This window comes from Podarcis pityusensis, assembly GCF_964106645.2.
Source record: "Podarcis pityusensis genome assembly, chromosome: 6".
Classification (NCBI taxonomy): domain Eukaryota; kingdom Metazoa; phylum Chordata; class Lepidosauria; order Squamata; family Lacertidae; genus Podarcis; species Podarcis pityusensis.
This window is the reverse complement of record NC_138030.1, coordinates 75279756-75294816: the sequence shown is the minus strand read 5'-3', so window position 1 is coordinate 75294816 and position 15061 is coordinate 75279756. Positions and strand designations below refer to the sequence as shown.

The window sequence follows — 15061 nt, the reverse complement described above, 5'->3', positions numbered from 1 at the left end:
GGAGGGATTGGGAATGCTGTGGCTAGATGGAAATAAAATGCCAACAAACAAACAAACCCCAGTTCTGAAACTACTGCATTAAAAGCTTTAATGTACAATTTGCTTGGTGGCACCGGCAAAGTTAACAAGAATGAAGGGTTGGTTTGACTGGTTTGCTTGCCTCCCATGATATCAACTTCAAGCTGTGTCATCCCAGTGCTGTATTTTATTCTTCAAGTTTTGTATCTGGGTCTTTACGCTGGCTATTGCTTAAGGTTATTGTGGTTCTAACATTACCCACCCAAAAAAGAGAATAAAAGTGTATGATGCCTAGATTGTTTCATTCATTTATCACAAATTGAATGAATGAGTAAATGTACCTAACTAATTACCCAAGGGAATGCAACCCTCAGTAGGAAAATAAATAAATAAATAAATAAATCTTACCCTGCTCTAAATTCATGTGTGTATATACCTGCCAAGTGAGCATAATGCTTCCTGCATCTGATGAAGTATCCTCTAGTCCAAAAATATTCATTTTTTTAATGTGCCCCAAGATTCTTTGCTGCAACAGACCATTGCAGCTGCCCCTCTGAAACTAACCAGATACACTGATGTAACATCTTAGTGGTTTGTGTGGGTGTGTTTTGTTTTGTGACTTGTAAAGTTGAGTACCTGTGTACTTTTGATTGTTTTTCACAGATATTCTCTAAATTTGGTGCAGTTTTGAAAATAATTACATTCACAAAAAATAATCAATTTCAAGCACTGTTACAGTATGGTGATCCAGTAAATGCCCAACAAGCAAAGCTAGTAAGTATATTTAATTCTGTTTAGCCTCTATTAATAAGTATAGGGTTACGTATAGCTGGCAGTACTTGTTTTGTCAAAAATGTATTTGTGTGGACAAAATAAGTAACTTTTGAGATTATAAATGAACATCAGGATCTTACTGCCTGTGAGTAAACATTCTGTTCCTAAATCAATAGTATCATCACTGTTTCACCCAAAAATAACCTGGGACCAAAATGAATATGTTATGCTTTTCAAATTACTAAGTTTCTCTTAACTGTTTTCTTAAGGCTTTGAGAAATAAACTAATGGAAAGTATTGACAGAGGTCCTTTTTAAGAAAATGCTGTGGCAGGGAACTTCATATCTAATATTTCTACCTAATGCTTAACTGCCTGGAGTTGGTACATTGATTTAGGTTGAGCACCTGAATTTTGTTTATGTGCTACATTTAGAAAATAATCTAAATTAGGGTGGAGATCCTACAGCCTGCTTTCTAGTCTTAGCCAGCATTTATAAACATTAAACAATCTAAACATTCGTTGAATTGATAAGTAAAGCTATGAAGCAGAAATGTGAAGAGATAATTTACAATGCAATCATTTGTGTGTCTATTCTAAAGCAAGTCCCACTGAATTCTATTGGATTTGCTCCCAAGAAAATATGTATAGGATTACAGACCTTAGACATCTAAATACACTGTTAAGATGCTTTTTAAAGCGGTTCATGATGTGCCTCTGGGTGATAAAATATCCAGCATTCTGAAGGGTCAGTTTAAAAACCTACTATTGCAGAAGAGAAGCTAAATGAAATTTTCAGTTTTTTACCATAAAGGTTAATGGTAAAATTACTTTGCAGATAGTGCTCTTTATAGGGAATCGGAATGTGGCCTTCAAAGAAATTGAAGGCTCAATAAGGAAGTTTAAAGAGCAATTTAAGAAAATCAAGCACCTAGATGAAGTAGCATTTCCTAAGGAGTCTGATGAAAATAGCCTTGTCAACATCACTGTTGGCTATGAAGTGCCTATGACGTTCAGACTTGCTATTCAGGTTGAAAAAGTGAATTCTGGCATAAAATGATTCTCTTTATTTCACATTGGCTCAGGTTGGGTTATTTCCCTATCAGACTGTTGTTATTGTAGCTGAAGCATCTGACGTTGCCATTGCCTTAAAATTTCTGCCTTTGCAAAACACACCGAATTATAAATAAGCTCTTCTATGCATACCATCATGGTGGATAAACGTTGACTTTTAAGATCAAGTGTGCAAGTAATTTGTATATACATATAAGATCAGATGTCTCCATCAAAAATAACCAGCAATACATTAAAATCTGGATTTAACAGAAACATGTGTTAGTTTACTCCTACTTTTAATCTGCTCAATTAATTGGAAACTCTTCCTTAATCAAAAAGTTTTTAAGTGATCAGTTTGATTAATCAGCTATATGTTGCAGCACAGCTCACTGCCAATTAATTCTGAAAGAAAGGCCTTGATTAGTTCTCTTCACAGGAATATTGTCAAACTGACAAGTGTTGCAACATTGTTGTGTGTTACTTTGTTTTCAGATAAACACATTCCTTGATCCAGCCACTCTGTTCTCGGTTTCAATGTGCCTGGAGGACAGTGCCATTTCATTTTTTTAGTACACCTGCTGTCCATATACTTTGACATTGCTTGGTGTTTCTTGACTGAGGTGGTGATAAGATACTGTTGAAGACGGGAGAGAGATGAGAGAGAAATTTGAGAAGAGGTGTGAGACAGGGAAAAGCGTTATCACCACAGCTATTCATAGTGTCAGAGCTTGTGTTCCATAGGTTGGATTGGTTTCCTTGAGGTCTCAAAACAGATGGCAAATGTTTGCATCATCTAAGAGATGCTAATTATGTGCATGCATGCTGTGAGATGCTTTTATGGATGCTCATTTAGAGTCACTTGTGAGCTCAGGTTTTTCTTGTTTCCTCATTTTTGAAGTTGGAAAGGAACTTCTATATTTATTTTTACAATTTAATAGGGTACATGACAACATAACATATATTTTATGCTTTTGTGCCTGTATGGTATCTGTTCGAGCTTATTTTGGGGGCATGTTTTTTCATACTTATAATATACATTATATTGAAGCCTTGCAGGAGTTGGATATGAAAAGATGTTCAGTTTCTGCCCTTAAAACTACTGTCATCCAGCTGTGCCACTGGGTGTTTCACTCATCTGGAAGGCTTGCATTGATAACCCCATTTCATTTCATCTGAGGGAAGGAATCTGTAGTAGCTATGTTCACCTCTGTTTCAGTGGAAAGTATCATCACTGAAGTTTAGATCTGAGGAAGGAAATACCTGTTTTGAACTTCGTAACTGACACCAGTTACTGGAAACTGCAGGAGGGGAGAGTGTTCTTGTGCTCGGGGCCTGCTTACATGTTTTCCATAGGCATCAGGTTGGCTGCTGTGAGCCCAAACCTGAGCCCGGGCCATGCACATCAGAGCCCAAACCCATGCCCAGGCTGCCCAAACCCAAGCCCAGGGCACCTAGGCCAGAACCCAGGCCTAGGCTGCCTGTGCCAGAGCCCGAACCCAAGCCCAGGCTGCCTGTGCCAGAACCCAAGCCCAAGCCAGCTGGGGCCAGGCTGCCCGCACCCAAGCCCAAACCCAGGCCACCCTTGCCAGAACCCAAGACCAAACCACCCACATCAGAACCCAAACCTAAGCCCAGGCTGCCCATGCCAGAGACTGAACCTGAGCCCGGGCCACCAGAGTCCCTGTGCATTCACCATCCATGTATAAGACACCCCCATTTTTTTACTAATTATTTTTTAGCAAAAACCATTGTCTTATACAGTGGTGCCTCGCAAGATGAAATTAATTCGTTCCGCAAGTCTCTTCGTCTTGCGAGTTTTTCGTCTTGCGATGCACGGTTTCCCATAGGAATGCATTGAAAATCAATTAATGCGTTCCTAGGGAAACCGCCTTCAGGCCAGGTCCGGGGACAGTCTGTCCCCGGACCTCTTCTGAAGTCTGGGGGGGGGGACGGACAAGGGCTTTTCTTCCCACCCCCAGCATTTTAAAAAACCCCGGGACAGCGGAGGACTTCTCCGCTGTCCGGGCGATCTTAAAATGCTGGCGGGCGGCATTTTAAAATCGCCCCGGGACAGCGGAGGACTTCTCCGCTGTCCGGGGCGATTTAAAAGCCCTCCGGGACAGGCAGGCAGGGGGGAGCAAAGACTTTCGCCCCCCGCCCGCCTTCAGAAGGTGTTCCCGCCCCGCCGCCCGGCTTCGGAGCACCGTTCGGAGGAGGAGGTCCGAGGACAGTGGGGAAGACCCGCTGCGCTTCCCCGCTGTCCCTGAGATTTCCCTATGGGCTGTCGTCTTGCGAAGCAAGCCCATAGGGAAATTCGTTTTGCGAAGCGCCTCCAAAACGGAAAACTCTTTCGTCTAGCGGGTTTTCCGTCTTGCGAGGCGTTCGTCTTGCGGGGTGCCACTGTACACAGAAAAATACGGTAATTCTAGTTCCAATGGTTTTAGTAAATTTTCTAGAATAGCTAGGCTAACCAGTCTGTAATTTCCTGGCTGTCTTTTTACCTTACATCCCCGCTTTTTGTAAAATAAAAAATAATACAAAGTTAAACCAAGTATATCAGCATTATCTAGCTGATAATGTCCAACTACTATTGAATATAATATTTGATAGTATCCAGTTCCATGTATGTGGTGATGCACTTTAAACATTTTCATATTTATTTCAGTGGACGTATGGGTATATATGGTTAAACCTCAGCTGTAACATCTGTCATGTGATCTTCATTAATGTTTTCCTATTTTTCTAGGCATTAGATGGTCAGAATATTTATAATGCCTGTTGTACCTTACGGATTGATTTTTCCAAATTGGTCAACTTGAATGTAAAGTATAATAATGATAAAAGTAGGGATTATACTCGCCCTGACCTTCCCTCTGGTGATGGCCAACCAGCTTTGGATCCTGCTATTGCTGCTGCCTTTGCAAAGGAGACCTCTCTTCTAGGTATGATTTTGTTTCTTTCTCTCTCCATTCTCATTATTTACAACGTCTTCTAAGATAGTATCTGCAGATTGTATTAACTTTTTATCCATGCAATCATTAATGAGAATACTGAATAAAGTAGACCCTGAGCTCTGAAGAATAGGTCTGTTGATTACTACTTTCAATAAACTTTTCTTCCCTTTCAACAAATTCTGTTCACATTAGCTGATTCCTCACTCCTTTTTAACCTGTATCCCTCCCAGTCTTTTAACTTGAGTACCTGCTACTGAAGCTAACAGGGCTGCCCATTATTTCAGCTTCTTTTATTCCATTTCTTTACTACATATGTTTTATATTCATTGGGTACCCCCCAGAACCTATAAAATGAATCTTAATACATGTGCTATTTCATGTAAGGCCTTTTCTAGTATTATTGGATGGGGATTGCTTGGCCCCACATAGTTGAGAGCAAGAGCACCTGGCTTTTCCCTCAATCTCAGATGCATTAACTCCTATATCGCTATGGTTCCTCTTTTATGAAAACTGAAGCAATGTGGTCTTCTCATCACAGAACTGATGAAACCTTACTGCTTCAGACATGACTTTAAACCTTCTCTGTGTATAGCATTTTCTCTACCGTTAAGTTATAGCCACTCTCATGTCATCTACTGCCAGGTTTACAGTCTCTATATATGTATTACAGTGTAGCTCAGTGGCATATCAAGGCATTTTTAATAAGTTTGAAAATGTAATTCTTATGTTTACTTCTTTCCATGTGTTCTTGCTGCAGAGTTGAGAATTATTTCTCATTTTCCTTTTGCTTTCCTCTCTGTGGTGTAAGCAGTGGGGTGGGGGCAACCTTGTTGCTGAAATCATATTACTCTTTCCCTTCATTGGGGCAACACATTTTTGTCGAAAGACAATTAAATTTACTTTTTGCTTTGTGCTGATGAATATTGCTTCAAGGGGAAATGCACTGAACTGTGAGTATGGCTATAGGTGATTATGCATGTAATTTGATTCTGTTTATTTTATTTATCAGCCAGGCCCCATTAAATATAGAAGCAAGAATGTTCTCTTGAGAAATACTTAGGTGCACATGAGCTAGTGATTTTCCTGACCGTGTGAAGTTTAGATACAATCCCTCAGTTTAAAAACCCCCCAACAACATTGGGGCTCTGCTGTCCATGTCTGCTATCTCCTGATGTAACATAATATTCAGAACTAGTGCAGTGCTATTCATACTTTCTCTTAACTTTCATTCTTTAATTCATCTGAGGTATATACAGTCTGGTGCTATTTCTGGGTATCCAGGATTAAAAGGTAAAACTTTAATGGATATCATTGGCCCAGATGTATACGTATGATATGTTTCCTCATACAATTTTTTCTTCTGCAAAAGGATAACTGCTCATTAAAAAGGATGGCCAATTTACAAATAGAAAAACTCAGTTTCAATCTATTAGGAGAAGTGCTTGATTTCGATTGATGATATAAAATTTGTACTCTATTAAAGAAAATTGGATGAGGAGAAATGCCAGAAGTTCACTATGTCTATTTGTGTATCTTAAGAGCAATAACATGATGGTGGTGACTTAATTTAACCCAGGGGATGGGTTGGGAATTAAAAGTTCGCAAATTTAAAACTGAAGATGCATTTGAGTCCTTTCTGTCTGCATTTGGATACTTTCACCAGAATTCACTCCTGTATTTTCTGTGAATAAGCCAATCGCTGTCAGTCTTCTCTGTGAGTCCTTATGCTACAAGTAATACCTAGTTGTAAGAAAGAATTAGCGTTGAATTGGCTTTAGTAAATTTATTCAACATGGTTAAAAACAATGGATATGAGCATGTAGCAAATCAATACATAAAACAACAACAGCATCCACAAACTTTATCAGCAAACCAGATGCATGGGGGAAAAGGGAAGTTGTAACCTGGTGCCTGTGAGAAAAGGAATGTGTTGGCGCCAGACCAGTGTGGCTGGAGAGATGCTGTCATGATAGTTGTTGCAAAATGTGTGTGTTTCCTCTGATGCTGTGGAGGTAGCATGCCTTTGAATACCAGTTGTTAGGAACACCAGTAGACAGTGTGTTGTTGCACTTCCATTCTGCTTGTGAACTTCACATAAGGTTCTAGTTGGCCATAGTTGGCCACTGGGAGCAGTAGGGTTCTTCTTAAGTTTTTATGTTTGAATTTTAAAAAATGAATTCATAACGCGAGAAATGTGGTTCAGAAGGTTTTGCCTACATATAGCTCCCTTAAGGAAATACTATGTGTAAAAGGAGTGGGGGCTGTGCCCATATCTTGTGTAATGTTTGCATGTGTTTGCTCTTCTCTGGCCTTTAGTAGGAGGAAAAACACAACCATTTTAATCAATAAAACAAGGAGTATGGCAGAGAGTTGAAAAAGAGTAACTTTTAGAGGGTAATTTGCAATAAAACCATAGACTTTTTTTAGCACCCTTTCATACAATCATAGCAGCTGAAAAGGGATTTTTAAAAAAATGACTTTAAAATGAAAAGGGTAATAGTGCTAAAGGCTGAGATCATTATCACCTTTGAGTGAGTTTTTTTGGGGAAAATGCTTTGTATTCACTCACTACAGATTGGCAGAGTGCTTAAAGAGGAAGATTAAGAGTAATTTAAAGCAGTCTTCCAAAAAAAGCACCACCCTTTAAATTACCCCCTTTAAACATCCTCACAAGCCACAGTAGCTTCCCGGATCACCCAGCCACAATGAAGGTGGTAATATTCTTCCAAACTACACCTTGAGCCAGGAGAGCTCTTGGTAAGGGAGAGCTGGGTGAGTCATTGGGTGAAGTTGACTGTACTTCCGTTTTCTTGTGGGTTGATGGAGCAGAGGAATGACAACAGCTGCAACTGGGTTTTTTTAAACTGGAAATGTTCTGTTCTCAGAACAAGCACACATTCTTTATATGGAAGCTTTAATGTTCCAGGTTTTGTTTTATTTTTTGGTAAAAAGCTTGTTTTGTTAATTTTTAAAACATCCTTAGGTGAGGTGAGTGCTGCAGATGGCATTGTGCACCTAGTAGCTCTTTAGCAGCTACAGCGCTGCTACAGGGTGTTCTCCCATTAATCTCCAAAGGGTTCAGCTGATAGTACATGCACATTTTTCAATTAATCTCTGCAGCATTGAATAATATTTAGACTGTATTGAACAAACAGCTCTTATAAGACCTTAGGTACACATGACTTCTACATCTAGCACAGGTAGCTTGTGAATAAAGGATTCTGGGAAAGGTGTGTCATGGTGTTACTTGTTGCTCCTTATCTACAGCATTTTCTTTTAGAAAGCATTTGATTTAAGAAGTTGTGGTTTCTGTGTTAGGAGGAGTGACTGTCTAGACTTGAGATTTGGTGCTTTGTGGCTCTGGGCCTTTTCTCAAACTGTATATCGTTGCAAGAAGTTGTGATGATTTCAGTGGTAGGAGGAATGATGTTCCTCACAGGATTTAGACTCAAGATTTAGACCCATCAGAAGTCAAGGAGATAAAGAACTACACAGCTTTTAGAAGACATTTGCTGAAGGCAGCCCTATATTGGGTAGTTTTTAATGTTTGATATTTTATTTTGTTTTTCTATGCGCTGGAAGCTGTCCAGAGTAGCTGGGGAAACCCAGCCGGGTGCGCAGGGTATCAATAATAAATTTATTATTATTACTATTATTTGATGGTTTTTGGCTATAAGCCTCCCTCACTATCTTAGATATTTGCAAAATATCAAAGGAGCAGGTCAAATGTATTTCTCTTGTCTTTGTTTTCTTATAGTTAAAGACATGTTGGAGGCACGCCTTATTGAGTAGCTGAACTTGAAAGTGCTTGACCCATTTGTTTAGTGTGACTTGTTTTCATGTGCCATTGAAGCTGCCATAGATTTCTGATGGGTAAATTAAGCACAAACACCTTCAGTGAGCTATTTCTTACAGGATAGTGTTTGTGTTAACTGAAATGGTAAGCTAGGGACTGATAGGGAGGAAATGCAAGGTTCTGTGTCGCGTGCTAGTGAACTGGTAACGAGGTTTTCGCTCTCAGGATTCTTTGGAACATTGGTTTGTCATAAAGAAGCGGAATTCCACATAGGTCAACCTACAAATGGATAGATCTGGACAAAGGCGCAAAACCAACACAACACTTCTAAATTAGATTATATTGGAACGACTTGTGTGTGTTTCGTAAAATATGCTTTATTTTAAAATTAGGGCTTCCTGTTGCAGCTGTTCCAGGAGCGCTGAGTCCATTGGGGATTCCAAATGCTGCTGCTGCTGCTGCCGCGGCAGCTGCCGGCCGTGTGGGTATGCCTGGAGTTTCAGCTGGTGGCAACACAGTCCTCCTGGTTAGCAATTTAAATGAAGAGGTCAGTGAACCTACTTGTTCACCCTTCTTTTTTTCCCTTTACCATGCTTCATTTTGTAAACTGCTTAAGTGCTTCTTTATCTTGAGCTTGCTTCTACTTTTTTTTATTTATTAAGATCAGTGGCTCCCCCCCCCCCCCATGCTACTCAAGGTTGTTTTACAATTAGAGTCCAATAAATTGTTTCTGTTATAGTTAAATACTTCTGTTTTCCTAGGTAGCCAGCATCTTTTAAATACCCTTTGCTATTCGGCTACCTATTTTTCCTAAGAAAAATATGGTAAATATTGCATGATCTGGATGCCTTTTAGTTTATTTTTCCAAGTACCTATGTGCTCCATTTTGTAAATTGGTTCTTAAGAAAACTGCTGTTCTGTTTTGCCTGAGCTAATTATTTGCTTGTTCATTTCATGCTTACATGTCATTGCATTTTTGTAGTATTAATTTGTGAACAGCTCTAACACATTTTTCTTTGAAGGTTCTCCCAAAGATCTTGCTGCAGCACTCTTCAATCTCTCTTAGTAATTTTATCTTTCCTTCACAGTTTTTATTCATCTTTTCTCCTAAAAACAACAACAACACTTTACTTCAATACTTCTTTAACTCTGAAATCGAAGAGGTTTTCTTTAGTTTTGCATTTTATCATCTTGTACCTTTACTTTGACTTGCTGTGAAAGCTGGTATGAAATGTGGGATAGTTTGTATCCTTTTGTCTCCTTTGAATATGTGTTTCATTTTTTTATTGGCCTCTTTTTAAATATGAGCCATTATGCTTTTCTCATTTTTGTCATTTACACTCTTGCACATTAAAATGCTTGGATCAGAGTGCCATTTTGAAAAACTCCTGCCTGCATTTCATAACCAGCCATGCTTATGCAGTTAAAGTTTAGAGTTGGGCTTGTTTTTGTTTTAAGTTTCTATTGCATGGATTTTTCTTTTCTTTTCACATTCAGATGAGACGTAATTTACTGTTTGATATGGATGTACTTTACCCATATTTTGTCTTGGGTGACTACATTTTACTCAGTTTTCTTGTACAATACATAAACCAACCATTTTCTGACCAAATTCCTGCATTTCCTATGTACTGACCTATATTTTATTTTTTTTTTGTTCCCCACTTCCTTATTTTTCTTCTGCATTGCTGTTTCCCTTCCCCATTTCATCCTTCTCCCTTTGTTCTCACCTACCCTTTCCCTGTCTCTTCCCAAATTCCCACGCCCTTCCCTGTCTTCTCCTCTGCCTACCTTGTCTACACCCCCTGTCTCCATTCCCCTATGTTCATGCTTCTGTGCTTGAACAAAATGTTCCTCGGACCAACTTGCCCCAATTAACCGCCTTGAACCATGATCCATGACCACCTCACCATTCTGCGGGAACCACCCTTCGTTATGGATGATCTGTTCATCTCCGCTCTTCCTCGACTCTTCTCTCTTCTTGTCTTATGCTGCTTGCTCTTCTCTCCTTCTAAAGATGGTTACGCCCCAAAGTCTGTTTACCCTCTTCGGTATGTTATCGTTAGCACTATACTTTTATTATTGATTTAATTATTTGTTTCACCTTATTTGTAGCTAGCACTTTGGCTTTAAAGTTGAATAGTAAATCTTTTGCTATTTTTCTTTTGCTGTTTTTTAAAGCTCTCCATAGATGCAAATTTTTCTTTTAATGCATGCTTTTTTATTTTGCATGATCTTTAATTTAATATCATTCACATAGCTTTGAGGGTTTATCAAAAAAATGTCTTCTTTTTCAAAATTCACCTATTCAAAATCTTGTTCTTCTTTATTCATTTGCGTGAATGTTGGGAGAAGTGAGAGACATGTTCCAAATGTTTCATTGATATGTCAAAATGTGATATTCAGCTATCCTTAAAAACGTTGTTTCTTTTGGATTTACTTCTCTGATTCTAAAAAGGTGTTTATGGGGATGTGCAGCGTGTGAAGATTTTATACAATAAGAAAGACAGTGCTCTTATACAGATGGCTGATGGAAACCAATCACAGCTCGGTGAGATTAGTGGGTTTTTCTCTCTTATTTGCCACTTAAACGTTAGTTTTCGGTGTCCTTCAAGCCATGTTTAAATTTCAGCGTTTGCTTCTAATCTTTCTAAAATCTGAGATTGTGTAGGAAGAATGTTTTTTTCCTCATATCACAACTTCTTACACTGCTTTGGAAATCTGATCCTGAAGTTCCCCTTGCTTTTGAGTGACTTGCTAGGCCAGAGAGTTCCTTGTTATTAACACAAGCTCCTTTTGTGAATACCATGGTTGGGATCCAAAGAGCCCTGTGTACACATAAAATGCTTGCTTGCTTGCACAGGTGAAGGGTTGAAGCTTTCTCCCTTCCTTGTATATCTCCCTAGTCACATCAAATATAACTGCATCTTAAGGCATAGCTTTTGGGAAGGGGGGGGCGGGTGTGAGGGTCTTGAAAAACCTGGTGCATGTGGAGCTCAATGTGTATGGCCTTTTGGATCCTTGCCCATAAACTTAACATACGTCTGAAGAAAACAAAGCCCTATTGAAATCATAATTTGTATTAATTCAGTGACCATAATAATGACTTGCAATGTATGAAAAAGTAATTTGTTTATTGCTTTGCTGGCCACATTTGCAATATAAGCACAGCTTTTAGATTAGCTGTCAGTTAGATTTAGACTGAAAGATTTCCAGATAGCAATAATAGCTAAATTTGTCAATTTATCGAAAGAAAATTGCCATCAAATGCTCCACCCCAAACACTGAACAGAGTAGAAATTACAATACTGAATTCAATAGAAGAAACGCTGAAATGAATAATTGGTTTTGTTTTCCAGCCATGAGCCATCTGAACGGACAGAAAATGTATGGAAAGATTATTCGTGTGACTCTTTCCAAACACCAGACAGTTCAGCTACCTCGAGAAGGGCTTGATGACCAAGGACTGACTAAAGACTTTGGCAATTCACCTCTTCATCGCTTCAAGAAGCCTGGGTCAAAAAACTTTCAGAATATTTTCCCTCCATCTGCAACTCTTCATTTATCTAATATCCCGTAAGTGTGGGGAACACGGCTGAAAGATTCATACAAGATCCAAACATTAGCTTCTAATCGTCTCTCTCTTCTCCCCTTTGTCCCCCTTTTTGTTTAGACCATCAGTATCCGAAGATGACCTACGCATGCTGTTTGCTAATACTGGGGGAACTGTGAAAGCATTTAAATTTTTTCAGTAAGCATGTTTTCTTTGAAACTTCATTTAAAACGAGAGAACAGCTGCCTTTGGTAAGAACAAGGTTTATGTTACAATTTTCTAGTGCTGTTTTGGTATCTAATTTTATTGCTTTGTTCCAGAAGAGATCACAAGATGGCTCTTCTTCAGATGTCAACAGTAGAAGAAGCTATCCAGGCTTTGATTGATCTGCATAATTACAATCTTGGAGAAAATCATCATCTGAGAGTTTCTTTTTCCAAATCAACCATTTGAAGTGCGAGATCAAAATAATAAGGTTGTATCACGTTGTTTAGTGTTGTCATCTATGACTGTTCGGGAAAGCGGGGACCAGAGATGGACATCTGTTTTTCATGCTGTTACCATTCCTTGATTGTTTATGTATAAATGAAAACAAAAAAGGATTTACAAGGAAGAAGCAGTGGTATTATCTGCTGGTTTTGCATATGTTTATGAAAGGATTTTGTTTAAAAAGGGATTCTGAGGAAATCCCATAGTTTTTCAACTTAGTTAACATACGTGCCTTAAAAAAGGAAAACCTAGAGTTGCTAGAATTGCATTTACTAGTTTAAAAAATTGGTTGTCTGGGGCACATTGTTACATGGGAATTAATGGGTGCAATCCAGTAAACATTAGGTTTGCCTACATCCCATTGAAATCTATTGATTTTTAAAGCATTGATTTCAGAGGGACATCGCTGCACCTAACTTTTGCAGGATTATGCCAAATGTGTATTAGGCAGGAGTGTGTAAAAAGGGTTAAGCTTTGTTTCTCCTGCTTGGAATTTATTGGCTTTCATGAATCTTTTTTTTTTTTTTTATGAAATATGTTGCGTTACTTTAAGAGATATGTAGCACATTTGACTTGTGCTTCTCTCTTGTCTCTTTCTTTTTTAATTAAGTAAAATGGCCTTGTGTATTCCAGATTTAGTTTGGTCAAGGATATAGGCATAAGTCAGAGTTAACAAGATGCAGAGAAATAATTTCTTTTAAAGACAGGATGATTATTTTGTTTGGGGTTTGTTAGTTAGTTTGTTTTACCCCTCGGGCTTTGAGCCTCTGTGGGGAAAGCATTGTTAAGTCTTAACCTTTTTTGTACACACACTCTGGGGGCGTATCATATAAATGTTGGCACTAAGTAATGTCTTGTTTGTGGCTGAATATTTTTTGTAGATGTTTTTTGAAGTTGACATGACTTATGTGCATTTAAATATATATTGCCATTTTTAGTTAGTAATTACAATTTGAAATATGGTTGTGGATTTCTGAGCATGTGCAGACCGGTCTAGCTAGTTCAGGAGTTGGTGCATGTATTTCAAGGATGAAGAAAGTGTATTGCAAACTTTTGCAGGAAGATTAATAATTTTTGTGGCAGTTTTCTTTATAAAACAAAAACAAAAACAAAACTGACAACCAGGTGGGACCAAAGTTTATGTGCCTTTAGTCTTAATTTACCTTGCATTGTAATATTCAGTTTTAATAAATCTCTTCAAAATATTTTGTATCTAGAAATGGATCTGACTTTACTATAAACATGACTCAGAATCTACAGGAAAAATTAATTAATTTGAAAGCAGTTCCTCTGTCAGTCCGAACTGTTGTCTTGATTCTGTTCAAATGACCAATACTTTTTGCAATTGATGTACTTAGTTCCAAGAGTCATAGATTCTGTTATCTATGTAGAAAAAGGTCATGTATATTTTCTATTAGTTGAGTTTTTACATCTTTAGAAATGTAATATTTCAGTATAGTTTGAAAGCGGCACAATTAAAAATTAATTTTCTAACAAAGTTGGGAGGTTTGATGGTTGTTTAATTTCTTCTTATGTGTACGCTGCTTGCCTCTGTAGCATGCTCAATAAACACTTCTGTAGCTCTGTATTCACCTCTTCTGTCTTTCTCTGCTGCCTTTTCTCTCTTTTCTTCTTTGTTTTCCACTTCCACTGTGCTTCTGAATTCATGTTTATTCTCTGCCAGGGTGGGAAAAGCATAATAATCTGATTTTTATAATTGTCTGGATTTATACAATATGAAAATCAAATGCTACGGAAAATGTGGCATCTCTTAAAGTGTATATATTTCACCAATTTAAGATTGTAAATGCTTTGTTGAAGCACATATGAAAATCGATATTAAACATTTCCCACCCTGTTATATAACCTACAGCTTTAAAGACATAACTTTTATTGTAGCTTGTAAGTTCTATCTTTTCTGTTTTTTAAATAGATTTATGCACTAATTGACCTTTCAGGTTTGCCATGCTTTTGCTGCAGTTTCATCTTCCATTTTCTGTGTCTGCTAAACAAATTTCCACTAATCATAAGATAACCTTCATGGGCTCAAAGCAAAGTAGCCAACTTGCTCATACAGAAATTTAGCAATGGCTGTGTTCAAGATACAGAGAAGGGGAGGGAGGGGGATGGAAGGAAATGGTTGCGGGGACACGTCATCAACACCATGCTCTAAACAGTGCTGAAAAGATTAGTCTGACTTTTTCAGAAAAACACTGGCGTCAAATACAGACTTAACTTCCTTTATGTTCAAACTATAAATGCCACTACACATTTCTTCCATTTAACTTCACCTAAACAGTTTAGTAATTCCAGATTACTTTGAACTTCATGTTCTTTAGTATAACATCACCCGCGTTTAAAACACACATAGCAGTGATGGTTGCTTATTGATTTCAGTAGGGTCTACCTTGGACTAGTCTGCT

At 38.2% G+C, this 15061-nt stretch overlaps 1 protein-coding gene across 5 annotated transcripts in view; it reads left to right on the top strand.

The window, feature by feature from the left end:
• PTBP2 (polypyrimidine tract binding protein 2) overlaps window positions 1–14136 on the top strand; it is a 50317-nt gene extending 36181 nt beyond the window's left edge. For 2 of the 5 annotated variants that reach the window (XM_081008708.1, XM_081008704.1), the window contains 8 exons: window positions 682–792; window positions 4593–4788; window positions 8989–9143; window positions 10614–10647; window positions 11055–11147; window positions 11956–12172; window positions 12270–12347; window positions 12470–14136. In XM_081008708.1, coding sequence (XP_080864834.1) covers window positions 682–792; window positions 4593–4788; window positions 8989–9143; window positions 10614–10647; window positions 11055–11147; window positions 11956–12172; window positions 12270–12347; window positions 12470–12602 — 1017 coding nt within the window. In that variant the 3' untranslated portion in view covers window positions 12603–14136. The remainder of the gene's footprint in view (window positions 1–681; window positions 793–4592; window positions 4789–8988; window positions 9144–10613; window positions 10648–11054; window positions 11148–11955; window positions 12173–12269; window positions 12348–12469) is intronic. The other 3 variants (XM_081008707.1, XM_081008706.1, XM_081008705.1) reach the window with 3 other exon arrangements.
• Window positions 14137–15061: the final 925 nt, after the last annotated feature.